Source organism: Suricata suricatta, chromosome 2 (genome assembly GCF_006229205.1).
Source record: "Suricata suricatta isolate VVHF042 chromosome 2, meerkat_22Aug2017_6uvM2_HiC, whole genome shotgun sequence".
NCBI classification, from domain to species: Eukaryota; Metazoa; Chordata; class Mammalia; order Carnivora; family Herpestidae; genus Suricata; species Suricata suricatta.
Genome location: NC_043701.1, coordinates 173,151,935 through 173,177,833, shown reverse-complemented (window position 1 = coordinate 173,177,833; position 25,899 = coordinate 173,151,935). Strand labels below are relative to the sequence as shown.

General features: G+C 43.4%; 1 protein-coding gene across 6 annotated transcripts in view; it reads left to right on the top strand.

Moving 5' to 3' along the window:
- The window catches only part of SHTN1 (shootin 1), a 98,786-nt gene that overhangs the window by 422 nt on the left and 72,465 nt on the right, over positions 1-25,899 (top strand). For all 6 annotated transcript variants that reach the window (XM_029932659.1, XM_029932656.1, XM_029932655.1 and 3 more), the window contains exons 2-3: positions 13,228-13,280; positions 25,047-25,107. In XM_029932659.1, the coding sequence (XP_029788519.1) occupies positions 13,240-13,280; positions 25,047-25,107 (102 nt within the window). In that variant the 5' untranslated portion in view covers positions 13,228-13,239. The remainder of the gene's footprint in view (positions 1-13,227; positions 13,281-25,046; positions 25,108-25,899) is intronic.

Genomic DNA, 25,899 nt, shown 5'->3' with positions numbered 1-25,899 from the left:
CTCAGCTCTTTCACTTCTGTTGGCCCAGCTTACCAAGGCTCTTCCCTTCCATGGGCCTTTGGGTGATCATGCCAAACCAGGTGGTTTTGTTGGGCCCGGCCCAGTTCCCATGCACCTCGAAACCACAGACTTACCATTCGCACGGGTATGTGGACCCCTCTGGTGTTCACACTCCTGGAAACAAATCTCAGCACAATTGTTTACCAGTCCTGTGATCTTGGGAATTATTACCTCACTGAGATGGACAAGCCCATTTCCTTTGTTGTATCTAGCATCTAGAAAGCATTGGGTAAATATTAATGGCTTTTCCCAGTACCTTCAACTCCCATCCTAGAGTAGCCTTAGGTCATCAAGACACAACCGTCAATGAATCTAGTGGGTGGGCAGAATGCCCTTAATCTGACATTTCTCCAGTGGTTTAGTTGAGGGGCTGAATTCTGGTACTGTTTTATCTCTAATAGCACAACCTCCCCACCCCTCCAAGGTAGAGAGAGACTCTTCCTTGGTGTTCTAGACAGTTGGAGCTTCCGTCATTGGTAATAGCTGTCAGTTTGGATATCGGAGCTCTTGAGGATGGTTGGGTTTCAAATAATGATGCAATAAAAACTTCAGTTGTTTTTATTCTGAGTATAATTTCAAGGGTGGCTTAATTATGCAGAGAATCCACAAGTTGTGTGTATTTGATTTGGGAATACGTTCTCTGTGTTGCATTTGAGAGCCGAGAGAAAGGGAGGATTCTCCAGTTTTTGGCTCTTTCTCAGATACTGGAAAATCTCATACCGGAAAACAAATCCACAGTTTGGTATTTTTAGAGGATGTAGTTCCTTGATGGATGGGCATATCAAAGGCAGAACAGTGAGTCTTCTGAAATTTGTGTGTCTTAAAAGGTGCAATTTTTTTTTTTTTAGGAGTGAGTCTGGTTACACAGGTGTTGGGTTTTTTTTTTCAGCCCATCTCAAGACTAGAGCATTTATTTGTCATTAGATCATAGACTTTGATAACAATTGACTTACTTCAAGAACATTTAACTGCTGTTTGACCTTTGGAACTAATTGGGAAGATGGGAATTTGAGGTGGAAAAACAGGCAACTAGGTGTTTGGGCTCTTACCCATAAGATCATTAATTTTGTAAGTTGATGGTGTGTATGATTTATTTTTGAAGATAGACTATATATATATATATTTTTTTTTACTACCTGTTGACCTTGTGAATAATTTCACTAGTCCTCTTTAATGTGGACAAGAAGAACCATTATTAACGAACACTCTAGTTTCCTTTTTCAACCTCGTGTAAACATATGCATTTATTCCTTTAACAAATACTTAGCAAGTACCTCCCATGAATGAGGCCCATGTGGAAGGCTTTGGAAGTAGATAGTGAACCAAAACAACAGTCCTTGCTGTCCCCCAGGTTTACTGTCTAGTAGACAGCCGTGAGTCAAATAACCACACAAATCTGTACAATTACACATTGTTCTTTTTAGGATAGATTCTTAGAAATGGAATTGTTGGATCAGAGGGCAAGTAGACTAAAGTTGTTTTTTTTTAATGTTTATTTATCTAGTTTTGAGAGAGAGAGGGAGACAGAATATGAATGGGGGAGGGGCAGGGAGAGAGAGAGGGAGGGACAGAATCCGAAGCAGGCTCTAGCCTCCCAGCTGTCAGCTCAGAGCCTGATGTGGGGGGCTCGAACCCATGAACGGTGAGATCATGACCTGAGCTGAAGTCGGATGTTCAACCGACTGAGCCACCCGGGTGCCCCGTGGTAGACATAAAATTTTGCTAGGCATCATCAAGACGCCCCTGAAAACGGTTATACCGGTTCACATTCCCCACCAGCAGTGTCCGTTCCCCTCAACACGTGTCAACATTGACCAACCCCGGTCTTGACTAATTTTGTACATGTGCTGCCGAAGCGAGCACGTTGACCAATTTTGACACTCCGATGACTTTCTTAATTTTTGGTGAGCAAGATGAACAAAGATAGTACTGTCAGAAAAATTAAGTGATGTTCTCAGTGACGTTTGACATCTTTCTACAAGTGTATTGGTTTCCTCATCTCATTTCTTCTTTAGTGAATTTTTAGTCAAAAATTTGAACCCGATCCCCGGGAGGGTGCTCAGAAAGAAGATTCCTATCTACTCTGAATGGCAGAACTGACAGCAGCCTCCCCTAATGTGAAGCCTTCAGTGGTGTGGTGAATAAGGTTGCTTCTGACAAAAGTTGTGAAATGTAATGACGGAGTCTGTCATAATATGAACAGTCTCTAATTTATACTTACCGTTCCCTAGGCTCTATGTCTTATAAATCACACCCACTTCTGAATTACTTCAAAACATTGTATGTTCCCTCCTCGTGAATGGTATAATTAGCTATATTATGTCTTTCCAGAAAGTTATATTATGTCCCTTAAAAAAAATTAGCCAGTGTGTGATTGCTTATGTTCAAGCAGATGTTGAGGTAATGAGGTAATTCTCTTTTTGTCCTTTTTGGAGCTTTATTTTATTGGACTGATTGACATCTTTAATGCACTGACAAGTGGCAACTCGAGATACTATTTCCGATGCATACTTCTTAGCTACTAAAGTGGACGTTTCCCTTACAAAACATTGTATGATTTGTCCCCCTCCAGAATTCTGCTGGGAAATGATCGACTCAGCTCAGCATTTGTTTAAGGTACATGATTTTCTCGGTAATTTATTCATCCCACATGCATTGAATATTCATAGCCAGGCACTGTGCTAGGCATCAGAGATCAAGAAATGAATAAAACCTTGTCCCTGTTGGTGAGGAGTTCCTAGCCTAGAGATGATGGCAGGCATGTGAATTCCAGGAAGTGCGTCTGGTTGGTGTCGTTTGGGCAGGGCCCCTTGATTGGCAGCCCCTACGAAGGCCAATAGATTGGAGAGGTTGTCTGGAAAAGAATGGCGTGCCACTGCCAGAAAGGTGGGGGGCTGCAGGCTGGGCAGACACGGACAAGAGACGTCCACTAAACTAGGCAGTGTCGTAATGTCAAGTCATTTGGAACTTGCTGAGACAGTTTTTTTGAAGGGTGTGATCATCACCCAACAGTTAATGATGTTACAACGTGAGACCAAAACCACACCAAGCAAACTGAAAACACTATCCTACAGTAAGACAATAATGGGCTTTAAATAAAGCATGGTAGCATTTCAACTTTAGAGTTAGTTATTGTTTTCCCCAAGACTATAGCGATAGTGCTTAAGGTTCCGATGGGACTTTAGTCAGGCTTAGTCTTAGAGCTGAGTTAGTCATTAAAGAGGCTCCCAGTGTTGCTCTGACTTCTAGGCCAGAAAGTAGCGAGAACATTATTTCCACAAAAGGGACCAAAATGATTGCCTACCACCAGGACTGTATCAGTCAGGAAAAGCGGAAGCATTGTCAGTCTTGGATACATACAAAGTCAGTCAGTAGAAAGCAGTTTGGGATTAAACAGTTGCTATGGTATCAAGTGCAAACTTGGCTTCACGTCACTATTTTTCCAAGCGTGGTCCAGGGGCCACCAGTCTCTGAATCATCGGGGTACATATGCCCATTTTTACTTACTTGTTTATGAAAAGAAACCTGGTCAGTTTATTTTTCTTCATCTAGGTGTATCTTTGTAAAATCAACACTTAGGATGTTGTGCTTTCATAACAAAATATAACGTAGTTTGAGAAAAGTGCACGAATGAGCACCTCAGTGAATCATTGAAAAAAAAATGTTTCTAACAACACTTAAGTCAGAACGACGTTTCCAGAAAGCCCTTTATAACCTTCCAATCCAATTCTCACCTGCCTTTCCCCGATGCTAGTTTTGTCACCAAAGGTAAGTTTTGCAGCTTCCTGAAGATAATCATACAGACCACATTATTTGCTCTGTCTTCTTTCACTCATTCCATGTGGGATTTACCAGCAATGTGTATAGTTGTAGTTTGTTTATTTGCATTGCTGAATAGTATTCCACCAAATGAATGCCCAAAAAAAAAGTTTTTAAGCCAATATACTGTAGATCCGAGGTCTGCAGACTTTTTGTGTAAGTGGCCAGAGAGTAAGTATTTTAGGCTTTGGGGGACATTTGGTATTGGTTGTAAACCCTAAAAATGCAGTTTCTTCTTATAGTTTGTGAACTCCCATCTCAGAGGCAGATAGATGCTCAGCATGGGCTGAAGAATTATGTCTTCCGGTCAGAATTTCACTGTTCGTGTAACTTGTCCACTGGGTCGTTCAATCTTACTTTTGTCTTAAATTGAATTTAAAAATAAACATCTGCTTATTTAGGATAAAATAAGCATATTACGTGAAAACTGCAGTGAATTCTTCCCTCCGATTCATTGTTTCTTAATCTTTATTTCATTGTACTCTCCTGAGGAGTCTTTTAAGAACCCCCAACTGTTTTCCTTCCCAGCTGTTCCTCTCCCCACAAAATGTTAGTACGATGGGCATACCGTACGTCTTTTAATGTGCCGTGATCCTTCTGAGGCCGCAGACCATTGTGATTAAGGTTGCGTTCCGCCTGGAGGACAGTGTCGTCCCACTGGTCATGCACGCTCTCACCCCCTTTCCACTCCTCAGAGTCAACACTGTTTTCTTTTTTTCCTTCACCTTTCCAAAATTGTGCTCTTGAACACACATATGTACTTATCACTTATGTATTATGGAATTCCTATCAGCACATATATAGAATGGAATCTTTAAAAATTGATTTGGATAGGGGCACCTGGGTGGCTCAGTCAGTTAAGCGGCCGACTTTGGCAGTTTGTGAGTTCGAGCCCCGTATTGGGCTCTGTGCTGACAGCTCAGAGCCTGGAGCCTGCTTCCGATGCTGTGTTGCCTTCTCTCCCTGCCCTTTCCCTGCTCATGCTCTGTCTCTCTGTTTCTCAAAAATAAATAAACATTAAAAAAATTGATTTGGATAGTGTTGCATTCTACAGATTTCCCCCAATGAGGTTAATATACTCTCAGTGGCTATCTCTGTGTCTCTTTGTCTTTGCTATTAAAAAATAATGCTTTGGACAATAGATAAGAGACATCAGTATGGGTTCATGTTTTACTTAATCTAGATATAGATGATTACATATAGAAATAGGTGAATATATGCCTGTAGAGTGAGAAACTGTCACAGCCAAGAGGCGACAACCGAATGTAACATGGTACCTGAGTGGAATCCTGGAAGAAAAACAGATCATTAGGTCCAAACCAAGGAAATATGAATGAAGTATGGATTTAGTTCATAATGTGTCAATACTGGTCCCCTGATGATAATAAAGGTACCATGCTAACGTAAGGTGTTAGTAATCAGAGAAACTGGGCGTGGGCAAGAGGGAGCTCTCTGTACCGTCTTTGCAATTTTGCTGTAAATCTAAAGCCTCTTATAAAATGAAAGCTTATGAAAATAAAGATGCTGCTTACATTCTTGTACACCCGTATCTGTGAGTGCAGCTGTGGGAAAGGTTTTCAGAAGGGGATCCAAAAAGTAGGCATATTTTAAACTTCATTGTGCTGTAGATAACAGTGTTTGGCTTTGAAATACAGAAGGAACATGGCTTTCCTTCTTGTCTGCTTACCGTGCTGGTGACCATTTTAAATATTAAAGCATGAGTTCTGAAATTTTTGGAGGGTACAATGATTAGTAACATATTAGGATCCTTTCAGTGACTTGATTCTATCTCAAATCCTGTATAGCACAAATCAGTAGGATTCTGTTTTATATATATTTGAAGGCCACACACACATATATATATATAATTTATATACAAATATATAACATACACAAATATAATTTATATATACATGTATATATATTTGTATATATGTATATATGTGTGTATACATACGTGTGTGTGTATATACATATGTGTGTGTGTGTGTGTGTGTGTGTGTATATATATATATATTAGGTTTACTGAAAACCTGAGCAGAAAGTATGGAGAATTTCCATATAGTCCTTCACCTTCCCCCACTTTCCCCACTCCCAGTTTTCTCTGTTATTACCATTTTGAGTTAGTGTGGTGTATTTCTTAGAATTGATGAGGGGCGCCTGGGTGGCTCAGTCGGCTGAGCATCCGACTTCAGCTCAGGTCATGATCTCACACGTGTGAGTTCGAGCCCCGCGTCAGGCTCTGTGCTGACAGCTTGGAGCCTGGCGCCTGCTTCAGATTCTCTCTCTCTCTCTCTCTCTCTCTCTCTCTCTGACCCTCCCCTGCTCACACTCTGTCTCTGTCTCTCAAAAATAAATAAACATAATTTTAAAAAAATGTTAAAAAAATAAGAATTGATGAGCCGTATTGATACAGTATTATTAACTAGAGCCCATAGTTTACATTAGGGTTCGTTCTTTACGTTATATATCCTGTGGGTTTCGACAGTCTATGCTATGTGCCCGCCATTCCATTATCACACAGGACAGTTTCACTGCTCCCAGCATTCCCTGCGCTCTCCCCGTTCATGGCTCTCTCCTCACTCCTGAACTCTTGGCAGAACCATTGATCTTTTTACTGGGTCCATAGTTTGGCTTTTTTCAGAATGTCCTAGAGTTGGAATCATACTGTGTGTGGATTTTTATATTGACAGCTTTCACCTGGCAATATGCCTGTACGGTGGTTCCCCTGTGTCTTTTTGTGACTTGGTATCTCTTTTCATCACTGAATAATACTTGTGTGGGTGTACCATAGTTTCTTTATCTGTTCACTTGATGATAAACGTGGTGGTTGCTTCCAAGTTGTGGCACTTAGGAAGAACTCTGCTATAAATAGTCATGGGGGTAAGGTGTGGGGGGGGGGAGGCCTCCGAGGGTCCTGTGATAAGGTTTCAGTGTCTTGGTGAGCCTCTGCCCTTGGGCTGTGGCTTTCACTTGTGCTTCTCAGTTTTGTTCCTTCTCCTTAGGGAAGACAGGCAGGCTAGAGTGGGCTGGAGTTGGTTCTTATCTTCCTCCAAGTCTGTTAGGCTCTGATGAAATCATTTTTCCTAGGGGCAGGCATTGCTAAGAACAGAGGCTCTGGGCACATTTCAACATGCCCCCCCCCCCTCTGCCCCGGGCCCAGAGGCAGTAGGGAGATTTCTTCTTCTGATGTTTACTGTGAGCAACACTCCTGGAGGTAAAACTCACAAAAGGTTGGGGCCCTCCTGAGATTGGCCTGCCCCCTGGAGTTCTTAAACCTGATAGATGTGAGCCTTCAGCAATTTGCCGATGAGCACTTAGGTTTTCCGATCTTGGCACTGCTTGGTGACGAGGTTCTGTTCCTCAGCTTCTGCTCCAATAAGTTGTGATTGTCTGTATCTTGCCCATCTCTCTAGTCTTTGGAATAGCAGTTTGCCCTGTGATCTCAGTTCTCCAATGGACCTACGAAGAGTCATTGATTTTTGGTTTGTTGAGCTTTTCTGTTGCCATGAGGACAAGAGTGTTGACGTCAAAACTCCATGCCAGACGGGAAACCAGACTTCCGTCTGTATTTTAAGCCTACTCAGTTTCCTTCTTTTCTCTTGGTTAATTTGAAGTCATTACTGTAGTTCGTTGAGAGTGCTTCTTAAGCATCATGAATTCATTAACACCGAGCTGTGGTGTTCTACCAAGTAATGCAGCCATTTCGAGTTTGCCATAATTTCTTTTCAGATGGGAAATCCGTCATCTTTGGTTTTTGATCGGGTTTTCCACCAGTGTTTTCTCTGGCTGTTCTAATGCTTTAATTAATAAGGGAGGTATAATGACTTCTCTTTCTACTCTGGCTCTAAGAGAGGACCCATTGGCATGTGTGCAGAAGGGAATAATGTCCTAATTGAACATTATCTCTTACGATTCATCTCCTCATTCCCCATTAGTAAGAGGTGTTTCAAGGCTCCATGAGCCTCAAAGATGGAGACTTAATGGATGAGAATCTACATTAGAAGATCTTATGAGGCAGTGTTTTTCTGGTTGTATTTGATGGCTATTTAAAGCTTCACTTTTATTAAGTGTCTTGTTGTAACATGTGATGTAAGAGACCCTTTTAATATGGGGAGGTGAGTATGTGCTCTTTCACGAGTTGTTCATGTGAAGACCTAGATCCATTCTTCTTCTTCCTTAATTTAACACACATTTATCAAGCGCCTGCTGTGTGTCAGGCATTGTGCTAGATGTGGGCATCTGTATGCATAAAGACGGAGTCCTCACCCTAGAAGATTATTTTTGGTCTAGCGTTTTAACACAGTAATGCTCAGTAATGTTTTTTACATGAACGACTTTGGAAATCAGTAGACTAGACCTGCCTCCAATATTTCCTACTGTGGGATTTGACTTCTCTGTGCATTTGTATCTTCATTTTCATTTTTAATTTTTTTTAACTTTATTTATTTATTGAGAGAGAAAGAAAGAATCCCAAGCAAGCTCCGTGCTCAAACTCATAAACAGTAAGATCATGACCTGAGCCTAAATCAATAGTCAGATGTTTAGTCAACTGAGCCACCCAGGTGCCCAGTGTATTTTCATTTTTAAAATGGGGCCATTTGGTTAAGTGTGTGGCTTTGGCTTGGGTCATGATCTTGTGGTTCTTGAGTTCGAGTCCTGCATCTGGCTCTCTGCTGTCAGCATGGAGACTTCTTTGGATCCTCTGACTTCCTTTCTCTCTCTGCCCTTCCCCCCCTCAAATAAATAAGTGAACATTTTAAAAAGTGAGGACTTTGTCATTTGGCTTAGTTGCTCCACATCCCAGACTTCAGTGAACCAGCCATTCAGTCAATATAGGAGCCAACTCTGCTTCATATTCTGTTGGGTGTGAGGTCTATAGGAATGAATTGAATGGGAGAGAAGATAAGAAAACAGATTTACATTCAGATAATTTATAATGTTTTACATAGATGCTCTGGTAGAAATATATAAACAGGGTACTCTAGTAGTATATTAGGAATACAACTGTTGATTTCGTCTTAGGTATGTGGGAGAGTTTCTTACAGGAAATGACAGTTGAATTGCACTTTCAAGGAGGACATAGGGAAGATAAGGAGAAGACCCTGCAGGCAAAGGAAACCTATTTATAAAGGGACCTGGGTACGGAAGGTCTTGGAGGGGCCAGGGAGGCATTGGGACTTTGGGTGTGATGGATTGAGTGGTCTCTAAGACTGAATGGCAGGAGTGGGGATGGGTGTCCCAGCTTGTAAAGGTAATGTCCTTGTGTGCTTTAAACCCAAGAGTGATATAACCAGGTTGCTTTGTTACTGTGCTATCTACTTTGTAAAGAATGAACTTGGGATAGAGGGAAGCTAGAGGCTACGTGAGAGGGTTTTACCGTTGTTGAGGACTAGAATTAGGAGAGACCTACTGTTATAGAGGAAGGACAGATTGGAGAGACTTTGTAAGAGATGGGAGCATTTTGATGATCTGTTGGAAGGTGGGAGAAAGAGAGGAATCAAGGATGAGGTACTAGGTAGACCCGAAGACCAGGTAGATGATGATCCCATCAGGACATCACGCATACAGGAAGGAGGAGATTTCGGCGAAAGGGGGTTCGATGAGTTCACTTTCTTACATGTAGAGTTTGAGATGCTTACAGGGTTATCTAGACAGAGATGCCCAGAATAGTACTGTCTAGTAGAACTTCCTGCTGGGATAGAATGGTCTGTGTCTACTGTCCAGTGTGGTAGCCACTAGCCACGTGTAGCTGTTGGGCACCTGAAATATGGCTAGTGTAACCGAAGAACTGAATTTTAAGTTGTATTTAATTTTAATTAGCTTACGTGTACGCAGCCACATGTAGCTAGTGACTCCCTATTTGACAGTTCAGGTCTGGAAGGTGTTGGTTAGAAGCCCTTGTCAGGTGCTTATACTTGAGCTGGGGGGATGACTCCGCCAGGGACTCAGGGCTTTCCAGTGACACAGAGCTCTTCACTCCAAAGCCGGAAAGCCCCAGGCACACGGTGATTGGTGATTGTTATCCACTTCAGCCAGAGGTGTTGTTACCGGCCTGTAGTTAAGAACTTGAAGCGTCATGCTTCCAAAACAGTGAAGTCTGTTCATCAGGCTTCTGGGCTGGCTGTATCATCATTTCCAGCTTGGAAAGAAAACTCCCTTTCTTGGCATCAGGGAGTTGGGAAATGGAAAACCAGCATGATCCTTGGAACACGTGCCCTGCCTGATATTCTCCTCGTTTTCTCCACACCCTCCTTTTTTCTCCCATTGTGTACTCTCATGTAGCGATTCCCCTCCCTTGCTGCACATTAGAATCACCTGGTGTGCTCACTTCTGAAACAAATATGGTGCCCAAGGTTCACCCTAAACCAGTTAAATTAGAATCTTGGGTTGGGGTGGGCGGAGAGGGGGTTAGGCATCTGTAGGATTTAACAGCTCCGCTGGTGATCGTGATGGGAAGCCAGGATTGAAAAGTACAAGCTCCCAGACGGGCTTCTACCACTTTGACACCTTTGTGTTTTTGTTTTTTTTTTTTTTAGCTACAACACAGTACCATTGATCATTATCCTTCTTTCTCCTCCTTTTATTTGGTGGAGGGTAGTAGTACTGGGGTTTCAGGATTCGATGTGCTCTCCTGTATCAGAAACCGTAATGGTGGTTGACAAGTACCGAACACGTAATACACCTAAGGTACTCTTACGTCTTACATGTTAATCCTTAATCACAACACTGTGAGAAAGATGAATAATGATGATTCTTACTCTTCAGAGGAGGAATCTGAGATTCGGAGAGAGTCACCAACTAGACCAGTGTCCCTTGGCTGGGCTTCTTAATTACTGTTACGTGACATATACTGCTATATGATCGTGAAATACACTGGGCCAGCAAACCCCAGAGATGAAGTCTTCCTAAGCTGCGGATAGCTTTCCTATGGTGGAACATTGGTCAGATTCAGCTTTACTTTGGTATTGGTTACTTCAAGACTTGGAGGAGCTGTATCATCAAATCACTTGAGCTGTGTGACTCACTTAAAAAAAAAAATTCCCAACCAGTGAGCTGATTCCAAAACAAAGAGAAGGCTTTCTCTGTGACCCTTTAGCATTGCCAAAAAGGAAGTCGCTGAATAAGATAGGTCACTTCCAATTTTTGCCAGGTTCATGGAGGTTAGGGTTGGTTACATGCGTTTTCACTGTGGGATTTGTGTGTGTATGTAAATCTTATTTAGGGCAGTGAGCTTGGCTTTTTATCTTCAAAGAAATAAAAATATAAGTAATGTTTTTTTCTCCATTTATCCCCTATCTCCCAAATGCCCCTTTCCCATTGAATTCTTCCTACACTTTTCCTCTCCATTCCCTTTACTTGGCTTTATTTTTTTAAGTTGCACATGGTCACAGCATATTTCTGTGGTTCCCATTAAGGCATGATGGGTGAAGGGTTCTTAATTAATGCATTTCATGAAGACCTGGTAGTTGGAGTCTGTGGTGTTTCATCTGCATTCTACTCGTAATATAATGGAAGAATTGTATCAGTATTTTTTAAAAGCTTCAAAGCTGTTATCTAATGTTTTAAATAGAAAAAAATTTTCTCAATATCAATTCATGGTTTTTATACCTTTATTGTTTGTACATTGATAAAGTAGGTCATCCAGAAAAGAGTGGTAAATCAGTTTTGATTTTTCAACTTCATCTGCGGGTACTTTTAAGTGTCCAGCAAACCAAAGTCTCTCAATAAAATACATATTTATTTTTTGAAAGAATAGATATAGTAATAAGATTTTGGACGACAGCCCTAGACTACACAGTGCATAGGTGGGTATTTTTAGAATCTCTTGGTTTTGTTTCTTTCTGTTAAAAAAGTAGGGGGTCATTTCATTGATGTTTTTCATACGCAAGGACAGGTTTAGTTTGTACCCATAGGTTGGGTGTTGTGTGGCCGAGGCTCACACGGAGCTGGTGTGCACAGGACTTCATTCTGTGACCACTCCCATCTCTGTAATTCTTTTAAAAAGCGCTACTATCTTTACATGTATCCATTTATCTCTTTTATGGGCTAATTTTCAAGGATTCTTTTCGGCTTCAAAAAAATTGTCCATTAATTCTTACTTAGAGGGTCCCGGAGTGCCACTAAAACTTCTGGGCATTGATGATGTAATCCCATAAATGTTTGTTCATTTGGTTGGATGTTCAGGGAGTGGTCCTGTTATTGCCACAGCTGTTCTAACCCCTTTGGATCGCTGAGGGAGGACACACTTCACCATGTGAATTGTATGTTTTGAGAGGCGTTCTCTGCTCCAGCGGTGAGAAGCCTACACTCCTGGAAGTAATGACCGAAGTATCTGGGATGCTCCTGAAACCACTGGTTTCAGATTATTTTTTTTCTATCTTTGGGTGATTCGTGGAAATAAGAAACTCTGTCCTTTAAGAAAAAAACAAAACAAACCTGAGCTTTTGGTAGATAAAGTCAAAGTACCAGAACACAGCCCGGGCACGCCCTGGCTCTGCAGTGCCGGTCAAGGCGCCGGTCTGAGAGCAGGTACCGGCTCTGCGAGGCCCACCGTCATCGTTTTGTTCCATCCTGAATCATGGGCCGCGCTCTCTCCTCCCATCAGCAGCCGTGAACGTCGTGTTCTCCACCGTGAGGCTATCTCAGAGTGGTGCTTTAGCCAGAAGATGAATGTGGGGGTTCAGCCTACTTTATTTTTCTGGTAGTAGAGGGTTTTCAGTAATAGGCTGCTGTTTCTCACCTAGTTGGAAATATTTCCAAACGGTTCACATATTCTTCCAACTCAGTGAAGCGAATCCGGCTGGTGTCTGGTCATGGCTTGCGAATCGATGACCTTTGCGGCCAGGAAATAGTTGTTCGGAGTTGAATGCCTCTGGCATCCATCTCATGCTCTGTGGATAAAGCAGATGTGTGCCGCTGAACGGAACGTGTGAGCCCACTTTATTTCCTGGAGGCTGATTTTAAAAAGAAACCTCCGATGACAGCACCTCAGACTAACAGGGTTGGAAGGAACTTCACGGAGCACCCACCTGTCTCCTTTCACGGGCCCAGGTGCCGGGCATCAAGGAGAAGTGATTTGTCCCAAGTCACTTATGGCTCCTCGGTCTGTCTCTCTGTGACCTAGGGAGATCCGAAATTTGGCCTGGTGGGCTCACAGCTGCTGTGGTCTCTTTTATTCTTACCCTTCCTTAAAGCAGAGGGACTCAACTGTAGCCTCTGCTCGGCTCCACCCCCCGACCTAGTAAATAAGTCAACAGAGGTTAGTTGGACCCAGGGTTTTCCTACTGTAAACTTTTGATAGTGTTATAATGTTGCATTCTTTTTTTTTTTTTCTTCTCCTTTTAGCAATAGGCGAATATGAAGACCTCAGAGCAGAGAACCAGAAAACAAAGGAGAAGGTTCGTACTTTACCCTTTCTTTCTTTTTTTCCATGTGTAAAAGCCTAGACGGCATGGCGCATTGTTCTGCCACCAATTTCAGTTAAATGCGAATGGGAGTGTTTTTTTTCTTTCTTTTTTCTTTTCTCCTGCATGTGTGGTTCAAGCTAATATCAACTCCAGGCTCCAGATGGTAAAGAATAGCAGGCCTGCTGCAGTGGGCGCTGCTCTGGGAGATTAAGTGCACAGCTAAATGTGCAGCAAGGCACCGGGCCAAGCAACTCGGGCCTGTGAGACCTGTGCTCTTTCCCTAACAACCAGATTTGGGGTCTAGTGATGGAATTGAAAGCAAGGCATTTATCTTTGGGGAGCAGACACAGCAGATTCTGGAGAGAACTCTTCGGCATTAGTCGTTAGTTGTTTAGCCCATCTTTCCTAAACCCTTTTTGTGCTTGCCTCCTCTAAGAGTGTGAATCATATCCTGGAAGTTGAAAATCACTCACTCTGAAGATACTAATGCCTGTATTTTCTTTTCCTTTTTTTTTTTTTTTTAATTTTTTAATGTTTTTTAATTTATTTTTGAGAGACGGAGACAGTGCAATCAGGGGCTGGTCAGAAATAGAGGGAGACACAGAACCGGAAGCAGCCTCCAAGCTCTGAGCCCGCTGTCAGCACAGAGCCCAATGCGGGGCTTGAACCCACGAACTGTGAGATCATGATCTGAGCTGAAGCCAGACGCTCAACCTACTGAGCCATCCAGGCGCCCCTGGTGAATATGTTCAAGGGCTCTGGAAGGTTTAGTCTGAAACTTAAATAATTGAATTCTACTTACCTTTATAAACTACTTACCTCTATGTCTCTACACAGGTCCATTTCAGATTTGTGGATATTTGTTTATATATCTTTTTTTTCCTCACCCTGTAAATTTAGGGAGGGGACAAAAGAGGTCTGCGTTTAAAGAACCAAAGAGAGTGCTGAATTAAAATGAAAAGTTGGAGAGAGCAGAGCAGTCCATTATTATTCTTTTTTATTAATTTTTTAAAATGTTTATTTTTGAGAGAGAAGGAGAGAAAGAGAAAGAGAGAGAGTGAACAAGCAGGGGAGGGGCAGAGAGAGAGGGACACACAGAATCGGAAGCAGGCTTCAGGCTCTGAGCTGTCAGCACAGAACTCGACGCGGGGCTCGAACCCACAAACTGTAAGGTCATGAGCTGAACCGAAGTTGGAGCCTCCCACACACCCCCGTTGTTTTTAGATAGAAACAAAATTTGTATTGAGAAATTACTTTGTTTGACAGAACAGCTATTTCAAAACATAATGTCCGTGGTGGAAGATTCATGAAATACATTCTTGGTGGTTACTGAAGAAGGTGGTCATCATGGCTGTAAATTATGAGACCTTGTCTTTAACATTCAAGAGTATGACCCGTAATGAAAATCGGCAGTGAGCCATATGTTTGTGAAACTTGTGGCCTATGTGAGGGCATTTTTTAGGTTCTTAAGAATCGTATTTAAGCTTTTCACTCATACTAATTTGCTACCTGTAGGGTTGGTGGTATCAATAGTGTGAACTCTATCTAGTTCATATAAAAGTGGATTTTTAGATCATTATTTGTCACCCAGTTTTAAGGCTCCTTCGCTCATTTGTAAATAAATCTTTGATGTTCTGGGACACGTTGAGTTTCTTCTCTTCTTCCATCAGGTGATTTAGGGAATGGTAGATGAGGGTGATGAAAATCTCGGTGGCACAAAGTGGTTGGTGCCTGAATCTCTAATGTGGTGACAAAGTCCCCGAAAAAGAGTTGGACAAGATTCCTAATTCCATCACAATAACCACCCAAACCCGCAGATGCCCAGAGGGTGCCGGCAGGTGGGGACTTTGTGCTGGAGCCCAGGTTCCCTGAGGCCCCGAAGTTTCGGGGCGGAGCCAGTGGGAGGGGAAGAGCCTCTTCTGCAGGCTTTCCTGGCCCTGGAGGGGAAGAGAAGACAGATTGGAAAGATTAACTCAGGAGAATTCTTTGACTTGATCTAGAAGATCTGAGGAGAGAAAGCAGACCAGTGTCTTCATGGGGTGGAAGAGGAAGAAGAAAATAACATGAGGCAGAAGAGTAATTTTTTTTCTTTTTTTCTTCTCCTTTATTTTTTAGTTTTTAATTTTTTTAACATTTTAATTTTTCTTTTTTTTGAGAGAGAGAGAGAAACAGCATGAGCAGGGAAGGCTCAGAGAGAGACAGACAGGCAGACAGACAGACAGACAGACACAGAATCTGAAGACAGGCTCTGTGCTGACCGCTCAGAGCCTGATGCGGGGCTCGAACCCATGAACCACAAGATCATGCCCTGAGCCGAAGCCGGATGCTCAACCGACTGAGCCACCCTGGTGCCCCAACATTTATTTATTTTTGAGAGACAGAGACAGACCATAAACAGGGGAGGGACAGAGAGGGAGGGACACACAGAATCTGAAGCAGGCTCCAGGCTCTGAGCTGTCAGCACAGAGCTTGATGTGGGGCTTGGACCCACAAGCTGTGAGATCATAACCTGAGCCTAAGTTGGACGCTCAACCGACTGAGCCCCCCAGGTGCCCCTTTTCTCTCCTTTAATCCTTGCTTGCATGTAGACCTAGCCTTGCCCCCCCCAGGTGGCAGTGGTGATGGTTATTTCACGGAGAGCCACTTTCTGCGGTGAGGTTTTAAGTGAGCCATCTGTTACACAAGTGGAATTACAGGTAAGATGCATTCGGTGAGAGAAGGATTATAAATTACTTTCACCCATCAACTACTTTTTTTATTAAAAAAAGTTTTTTAAAATTTTATTTAATTTTGAGACAGAGACCATGTGCAAGTGGGGGAGGGGCAGAGAAAGATAGAGACGAATCCCAAGCAGGCTTCAGGCTCTGAGCTGTTAGCACAGAGGCTGACGCCAGGCTCGAACTCTCGAACCGTAAGATCGTTACCTGGGCCGGAGTCAGGTGCTTAACTGACTGAGCCACCCAGGCGTCCCTGCCCATTAAGTATTTCCATGTTTCTCTACCCAGAGAGATAATACTTTTGTAACATCTGCATGCATTATCGACCTTCTTCTGTTCTAATACTTTAAAAAATAACGATGAACAGAAACAGGAAGGAAAGGAATGGAAGCAATCTGGAACGCCGTGCTTGTGGGTAAAACAGAACAAGAGTTCACCGCATTCTGTTTATCTTCTGTTAAAGGACTAATAGGTTTATTATTGAAGTTCTTTTCTTTCCAAAATAGGGGGGCTGTGTTACAAAGGAGGGAAGCATATAATAAAAGCCTTTTGGGACACCTGGGTGGCTCAGTGGGTTAAGCGTCCAGCTTCGGCTCAAGTCATGATCTCACAGTTCGTGGGTTCGAGCCCCGCGTCAGGCTCTGGGCTGACAGCTCAGAGCCTGGAGCCTGTTTCGGATTCTGTGTCTCCCTCTCTGACTCTCCCCTTCTTGCACTGTCTCTGTCTCTCAAAAACAAATAAAAAACATTAAAAAAAGAAAAGCCTTCTATGCAGCGCGGAACGAGCAGCAGCAGCTCTAGTTCTGGCGGTGGTCATTGGAGACCACCGTGTTCTACGGCAGAGCCTCTCTTGGGCCTGCGTGGGCTCTGCCTGGTCCGGGTCCGGAGGTACACCTGGCCGTCCTTACCTAGCAGCCCCAGAGCAGAGTTTTCAGTTTGTTAAGGAGAGGAAATCAAAGTAAAACCTTCTGCCATATTTAATTTGATCTGGGGGAATTTTGCACAAGTGGAAAGGGACCAAAAGAAACACATTGCTCGTTGTTTCTCCCTTCTTCCTGTCCACAGCAAGTCCGTCTTTGTTGCTGATGAGGTCATGAACCTTATCAATGAGAAGAGACAGCGGGTGTGATTTCTTTGGGCAAGATATTTTTATGCTCTGTTTGGAGTCTCCTCCAAGAGACTCTGGTCTTTTCAGAGCCCACAGTTGCTTGAGGGGCTGTTTATTGAGAAGCTACTTTGGGCCACGCACACTCGCTTGTCTTCCTCGTTCGATGCTTCAGACAGCTCCGTGTCAGCTCCAGGGCATGGAACAGACCCCAGGGGCTTAACGGAGTCTAGATTCACACACGGGTCTTCTGGCCACAAATGTTCTTTTTGAAGCAGGGAAACTACAGGAGCTGATGGTCTTGGTTTTATTCCTGGTTTTCTGTTGTTAGCTCATGAATTTTCCACAGCCAGTTACCAGACTCCATACCTGTCTGGACCATTTGTCTTGACCATTGATAGGTTTGTATTTTTAGGTAGAGTTTCAGGTTTTAAAAACTGAAAGTTAAATATCGAGTGAATCTTAACATCGGGAGATTCAGGTGTGGGAGTGTGTGTGCACATAGGTTCTGGCACTTGTGTGCCAAGGGTAGGAGGAGAGGCCCGGAAGGGCGGGCCAGGGTTTCGATGAGCTTTTCCTTTGCAGGTGTCCTTATTTAAGAAAAATGGAATGTTGCTAATTTTGTGGTTTTTCTCTTGGTCTTTGAGGATAGGATCAAAATCTGTTTGAGTTTATGAGGAAAGCTTTTTGGGAGGGAAGACTTTTTGTTGAACGCCTTCTAAGTGCTGGAGTATAAAGAAAAAGGACATGAAAGTCCCCCTCTCCCGAGTAAAACGACTCGAATGAGGGACACAGGCGATAACTCTGATAAACCGTGCTGTGAATGCCTGGAGTCCGGGGGTGGGATGGGAAAAGGAAGAAAGATAAGGACACTCCCCTCGTCCCTGTGACAAACTTTTAATAGCTCTTAATGCTTGGCTCACATGTCCCTTATTTTTTTCAGTCTTCTCAACTTTCTCCCAAGCAGAATTGACGGTTTACTTCTTTATAATAAAATATCTGTGTATTTCTTATGTACTTGATCACATTTTCTCAACCAAGACTGTTATCAGAATATATAGCGTACGAGCAAGCTGTATGGGGTTGGCTTAAGGTGTAAAATGTTGTTTGTTTCTTTAATGTCAGGGTAGGTGGAGATTATGGAAAGAGTGTACTTTCTCTCTCTCTCTCTCTCTCTCTCTCTCTCTCTCTCTCTCTCTCTTTGGCCTAGTTTCTCAATGACATTTTCAACAGTATGTTAACGAGCAAGAAAGCCTATCATGTGGAAGTCCACAGCCCTTCCAAATCTGTTCTTTCGAGGTTAGGACAACCAGAAGACCATGTATTTTGGAATCAGCCCAATAAAATGTACTTGTTGGCTGGCGAAACAGGCACCATGTTCAGATGTTAGTCGTGCTTCTCCAACCGAAGGGCACTCTCCTTAGGACTCAGTCAGGATCTTTGTCATAATTGTTTGGGTTTTTTTTTTTTCCTATATGGGGTGGGGGAAGCCTCACGGAGCTTTTAATGGGATAGCTTTCCCATTTCTCAGGGTGGCGGGTGTGTGTGTGGAGGGTGCATAAAAAGAAGGAAATTTGTATAATAGAAGAATGTCTGCCTTTAAACAGTAAGTATTTATATTTAATATTGTGTCTTGAGATGGAGTTTTGAAATGGATGAATGTTTAAGTGGCTGATTAGGAGTCGTTTGGATCAGCTGCTGTCACCGTGCGGCAGGCAGCTCTGTCAGCTTGCCAGGGAACAATGAATGAAAGGGAATGAGACAGACACTTTCCAAGACTTAGGTTTCAAGAAGCCAGATATGTGATACTGTTTGCATCTTGGCTCCTGTTGTCTATTGTTCGCATTTCTTTCTCTCGTGTAAATTTCAGAGGTGAAGGTCCCAAAGTATTTTATCAAAAAAAAAAATCAGTAAAGAAGCCACTTTAAAGAGCAAGATCTGCATCCATTATGCTAACTGTTCATGCATAATACATCCACATACATGCAGTTTCTTTAGAACAGAGTGGCAAGTGGTTGTGCCAGAGAAAAAGTAATTACTTAGCAGTTTGAAAGTGAAAATGAGTCTCTTATTAACAGCAATCTATCCAGAAACAAAGAGCAAGGATCTCTGTGCTGAGGACATGTGTTTCCATCGAACACACAATACCTAGAATTTGGAGAATGCTCTGAGACAGCTTCCGGGGGCAGCTATGACTTTATTGCCTGTGAAAATTGGAGGGAAAGAACTTTGAATTGGAAGAAAGAACGCCACCAAAAGAGAAAGAGGGCGAGGGGGAGCCCATGTCAGGGGGAAGGACTTCAGGTATTGTGTCCTTTCAGGGAAGCACGGTCCCCTTCTAGCCCAGCTTCCCCAGGTGGATCTCCCCACATTATCCAACCGAATGCATCACCAGAGGTCCTGAAACAGGTAAATAGGCACCATTCTGATGCTGTGCTTGCCTCAAGTGTTTTTTTTAAAAGGCTTTAAAGGTTTATTTTTGAGAGAGAGAGACAGACAGACAGCATGAGAGGAGGAAGAGCAGAAAGAGAGGGAGACACAGAATCCAAAGCAGGCTCCAGGCTCCGAGCTGTCACACAGAGCCTGATGTGGGGCTCGAACTCAGGAACTGCGAGATCGTGACCTGAGCCGATGTTGGCGCTCAACATACTGAGCCACCCAGGCGGCCTTCAACTTTTAAAAGTTGCAACTGGACGTAAAAGGAGTGAACTTCAGGACAAATAAGTAAACATGGTGGAGGGCTGCAGCCCTTCCGGGACTGGCGTTAAGGCCTCTGCCGTGTGTTCCTGTCGTGCTGCGTTTCTCTCATCAGAGCACGTGTTTCTATGAATTGCTTCTTTCTTGGTAGGTTGCAGGTTCTGTGAGAGCATGCGGTCTGCTAGGTGGCCCCCTGTACTCCCCCCGGTGTTTAACACAGTGCACGGCACGCGTGGGTGCTGTAGGGGTAATGTGCTAAGTGCTCAGAGGAAGGAAATGGAGGCACTCAGTGATTGCAGTAGACGGCCTGCTTGGAAGTCTCCTTCATCCACTAAGGTAGTTGTCTTGTGTGGACTGTCTGCTTTGTCGGTGTTGTGTGTGTGTGTGTGCAGCGTGTGCGCGTCCTTCCTGGGCCCCAGACTTGCCTTTCTCATCCAGGCTGGCAGCCCTCCGCTGAGTTTGTGTACCACCGAGATAAGCATGGACGTGCATGTTAGTGGGAGTTAGACACAATTCAGGATATTGGGATTTTTCTTGCATCAAACGTACGCCCAGCAACATACAAAGAAAGGTTGGTGTCTGTAGCAGTTCTCTGTGTTTCTGCTGAGCCCTGTGAAGCAGATCGTGTTGTGTAAATGGCTGGTGTGTGAGGGAGAACAAGGGAGCTGTCCATTGTGGTGGGGGAGGGACAGCGGGATTGCCAGTTCACCCCGGAGAGACTCACCTCTGCAGGTCACTCCCTCCATGCTTCCAAGTGCTGGTTCCGTTTCAGAAGCCAGGTATCTGCCCAGACGAGGCTCAAGGCACAGTCGTGGATCCTGGCCAGGGCTTTGCGTATTGAGACCAGGGCCTTTAGCGTTCAGAACCGGCAAGGCCAGCCGCTGGCCCAGTCATCGCTTCATAAAGAGCCACCATAGAGACTCTAGAATAGACCTCATGTTATCCAGCTTGCTTCACCCAGCCAGCCCTTATGCCACCGGGTTCTACCCTGGCCGAGGGCTACACAGAGAGTTGTTGGGCATCATAATGAAGCGACATGGGCCCGGGAACATCTGTCGCTATTGCGAAGTGGCCATGAGCAATTCTCGCACAAAAAAGAAGCCGTTTCTACAAATGCTGCAGCTGTGTGGGCAGGGGAGAGGAAGGGTGGGATGGTGAGGGGCTCCTGCGGGACATAAAGACGCAACATTCCCCCCCACCCTGAAAAGGCCCAGAATCCTTGCTAACTTCCCTCCGTGGGTGGGATGAGAGAAAGGTGGAAAGGTTTTCCTTGGGTTCAGCTCAAATGATGAAATGAGTGGATATTTGGATCTCTGCTTAGTGAAGGGGTCCGTCCTTCATATTTTGTTCAGCTCTGGTGTGGAGTAAGTCAGCTGCGTTTGCGGCATGTGTAGATTCCCCCTCCCCCCCCAACACACACCCCTTTCAGTATCCATAGCAGATGGTAAATTCTGTGGCTGCCAGTTCTATCATAATGTGGTTGCAGAAAATAGAAAGCAAAGCGACATGAAGACCCCTGATGGAATACAGCTGGGTTTGGGAGACGGCTTCTGAATCCTCTGGTGATGCCTGTAGGGTTCGTGTTAAAAACATATGGCCAGGTGATAGAACCTGGTTACTGACATGTTAGAATAAGGCCGTGGCACTGAGGCCTGTTATTAACCAAAGCCTGTGTGCCTGGGCCTTATGAGCAGAGAGCATGGCATAAGGCTTCCCTTGTGGGGAGCTAGCATAAGCTCACCTAAAACTGTCATGTGCGGTCATGACCGGCGAACGGTACCTGCGTGGGTAGTTAGTGTGCGATGGCAGTTGGAGGCCTTTTCCAAACCCGAGTAGGCAGAATGCCGTCCTGTTGAACGCTCCTGTCTCCGGGAGAACCCTGGCTTTCAATTTAAGTAAGAATTAAATTCACCTTGGTGCCTGCACGTGGCGCGTGGAGAGGTATCTAGAAGAAACCAAGTGGGGGTAAGTCAGGGACAACACGCCCATGCGCCAAATCTTAGATGAAGACCGTTTCTACAGGGTTATACCTTTCCGAAATGCCAGATCAAGGAACACGAGGTTAGTTCAAAAGAAAGCATCAGGTCTGTTTCATTTCACAATGATAGCTCAAGAGCGTAAGTCTAGTCAGAAGTTATGTTTCGTTTGTGCTCATTTAGACTAAAGGGCTTTGTTGGAGGTGGGTGTGCAGACTGGCAGGTTGGTGGGGAAGTTCCCCAGAAACAAAAGCCTCATTCTAGAAAACAAGAAGAACATTCCTGAAGCCGCTGGCTAGCTAAGTGTTCTGCTGTCTGGTAGGGGAAGGACCTAGGAGAGCTTATTTGAAAATCCAGAACTCTAGTGTTTAGAAGTCTAAACACACACACAAACAGTAAATGTAATTTATCTGTTAACTTGGAACTCGAAACTACATTAGACAGCATAACTTTTTTTTCCCTCTACAGTGGAGAGGTTCCTCAAGAAAAGCTTAATGAGAGAATATGCCTTCTCCCTAAGGAAATGGTCTGGGCTGATCCCTCTTATGGAGGCTGTAAGTCAGGATTTGGTAAACAGCCTTGCTCATTTAGCTCCAGAACTTCTTCCGTGTGCTCTTGCCAGAATGGATTTCCCCAAACGAATGGAGATAGGCGTTCTTTTTTTTCTTAAAGTTTCAGTTCTTGAGACATTAAAGGGGAAGACCGAACTGTTTACGTCTTAATTTTTTTTAATTAAAAAATATTTTAAAAGCACAGAAAAAGGCAGAGATTGACATAACCAATGTGGCCCTCACAGAATTAATTGTTGTTGGTTTTTTTTTGTTTTTACTTAAAAAAGAATGCTACAGATAAAATTGAAGGTCCCCTGTGCCATTCTGCCCTGGGCCCCTTCCCTGCTTATGTTTTAAGAGACACTTGCCCTGATAAATGGTGTATGTATCTTCCTCTTATGTGTTTTTATATGTTCTATATATGCCATGTGTATTGTGAAATGTACACGTATAGTATAATAGAGCATAGTATATAAAGTGATTTTATTTGCTTAAGGTATACTCTGGTATGTATGCTCCAACTCCTTTTACTCACCCTTATGGCTTTTGCGGTGGATGTTGACACAGAGCTCATATGCGTTCACTTTCACTGGTCTCTAGTGTGTTCTATGAACACGCCATGATCTGTTATCATAAATGTTGAATGTGTGCGCACAGACCAGCTTATACACATTACTAGAGGTTCTAGTAATAGAATCTACAAGTGGAAGTCCAAGGGCACCTGGCTGGCTCAGTCAGAAGAGCACGCGACTCATGATCTCGGGGTTGTGAGTTCGAGCCCCACGTTGGGTGTAGAGATGATTTACAAATAAAGTCTTCAAGGAAAGAGTAGATTTGCCGTCACAGGGTACGTGCATTTTCAATTTTGATAGTTTATTATGCCCGTGGACACTCCCGCCAGCAGCAGGAGGGGTTTCCAACTCCTGAGAGCAAACGTTTTCCGTTTTTGCCAGCCTGAGGGATGAGGCTAACTCATTGTCTTCCTTGGGGTTTTCCAAATGATCAGTGGCCTCGTGCCTTTTTAGCCACTGAAAATTGAAATGAAAAATATCCAAAGGCATGAAATCCACATATATTTATCTGGCATGGTATTTAAATATAATTTAAAGTTGTGCTTTATTCACATGACCCTCTTGGGATGGTATTAGAGTATTCCCAGAAAAGTCAAATCTCAATTCTCGCTCTAATAGTTGAAAGTAACTTTTTAAAGTTTTAGACACTTTTGATGAAAATCTTTCTGAAATGTGTTGTACTTAACCTCTTTTGTGAAATTCATGGGTAAGTTGAGTCAGTCCTCATAATGAACCTGAGGCTTTTATAACATTCATTAGTACCTTGGGGGCTTGTGAAAATAGTGGATGCTTGTTTCTATACCAGTCATCCTGGAAGGTCCTCATGCTTTAATAGTTATTTTTGCCTTTTATGGTCTTACTTCTCCCAGTCTTGGCAGTGACTAAAAAGTAGTTGGGGCACCTGAGTGGTTGAGCGTAAGGCTCTTGATTTCGGCTCAGGTCATGATCCCAGGGTTGTGGGATCAATCCCCACTCTCTTTCTCTGCGCTTCTCCCAGCTTGCACTGTCGCTCGCTGTCTCTAGAACACAAATACAAACAAACCAAAACAAAACAAAAAAACACAAAAACAAAACACACCAAAAAAAAAAAACCCTCTAAAAAAAGTTTGTCCATGGCACGTGCTTATTGTAGAATATTTTGTCTTCTCTCACTTTAATTTTGCTACTTTCTCATTGGAATTGTAAGGATACAAGGATATCTTTTTCCCTAAGTGAAGATTTCAAGGGGCGCCCAGCAGCTGCTGGTCTTGGAGGGTCGTCGCTTCCGGTTGTGCGTGGGGTTCTGAATAGTTCTGGAGGGGGGCGCCTGGGTGGCTCAGTAGGTTAAGCGGCCGACTTCGGCTCAGGTCATGATCTCACAGTCCGTGGGTTTGAGCCCCGCGTCGGGCTCTGTGCTGACAGCTCAGGGCCTGGAGCCTGCTCAGATTCTGTGTCTCTCTCTCTCTCTGCCCCTCCCCAGCTTGCTCTCTGTCTCTGTCTCTCAAAATAAAGACATAAAAAAAAATAGTTCTGGACCTATCCAGTTTCGGGGAATCTGACCAGCAGATGTGCGGGGTGTTCTCTGTGTTTGCCAAATACCCACTTAAAAAGAGGCACGTGTATTCTCTTAAAGGATGAGTAATTTGAACTCAAGGATATTAAATTGGTCTGTTCCTGATGGGATGAGCAAGGTGATGACTCATTAATTTAGAAGGTCCCAGGAAAGTGGCCAGACACAAACGGCACAAAGACCATGTTGGGGCGCCTGGGTGGCTCAGGCAGTTAAGCGTCCGACTTCGGCTTAGGTCATGATCTCACGGTTCTTGGGTTCGAGCCCCGGGTCGGGTTCTGTGCTGACAGTTCAGAGCCTGCAGCCTATTTCAGATTCTGTCTCTCTCTCTCTCTCTCTCTCTCTCTGCCTCTCTCTGCCCCTCCCTTGCTCGCACTCTGTCTCTCTGTGTCTCAAAAATAAATAAACATTAAAAAAAAAAAAAGACCATGCTGACAAAAGTAGTAGAGTACCACGTGACCATTAATGCCTTTTAAAGGTTTAAAATTTTTGTTTTCTTTTCATGGAACTGCTACTGTTTATAAGTCTGCTCTTTTTCGACTTCCCAAGCTTATGATAAAAATTTAACGTTTACATGTTTTCTCATTTCAGTGCGACAAAATTAGGCAAGAACGAGATGAAGCTGTTAAAAAACTGGAGGAATTTCAGAAAAGTATGTAAGCCTTTCATTGGAATTATTATAAACACACCCCAACTGTGTTTTGGGATTACGTGGGTAGGCACGGTCGCTGTGTTTAGTTGCCACTGTGTCAAGCATCCAAGAAAGCAAGAATTGTCTTCCCACTTGCCCCCCCCTCAAATGTCCTGGCATTACTGTAATTTTCAATGGAATGAGCATAATTGTTTTATGAGTATGTTATTATAAAAGACAGTTTGCAATTGTTATAAAAAAATTTTACTCTGCGGAACAGTTAAAGGAGAACAGAAATTACTTGTTATCTTGACTCTGAGAAAAGGCGGAGAAAAGGCAGTGTTAGTATTTTATAGTCTGTCTTTCTTGGTCGTTTGTATGTAGGCAATATATGTGTCCACAAAAATATAAAGCCATGCTTTGCATTTAGTTTTGCAGCCTGCTTTTTCAGGAAACGGTATGTTTTGGCCATCTTTGTGTGTCAGTAGAGATGTATATTTGTTTTACTTGCTGCCCATTGTATTCTATTATGTGACCGTACCATAATTTTTTAAACATTTTTTTTCAGCGATAGATGGATTCTTTCTGAGTTCTAGATATTCTAAATAATGCCAGGTCAAGTATTACGCATCTTTCCAGTGGTCTCATTTGTCTCTTACGTACATCATTTCATAGAAAAGGAGTTCTAGTTCTCAGAACTTACACAGTTTTTAACAGTTTGCATGTTTGAAATGGCCCCCTTCTCCCCGGGGAAAGTCTCGTGCCCAAAGAAGCTGTAAAACTCTTCCAAACGTTTGCTATGGTATTATTTTT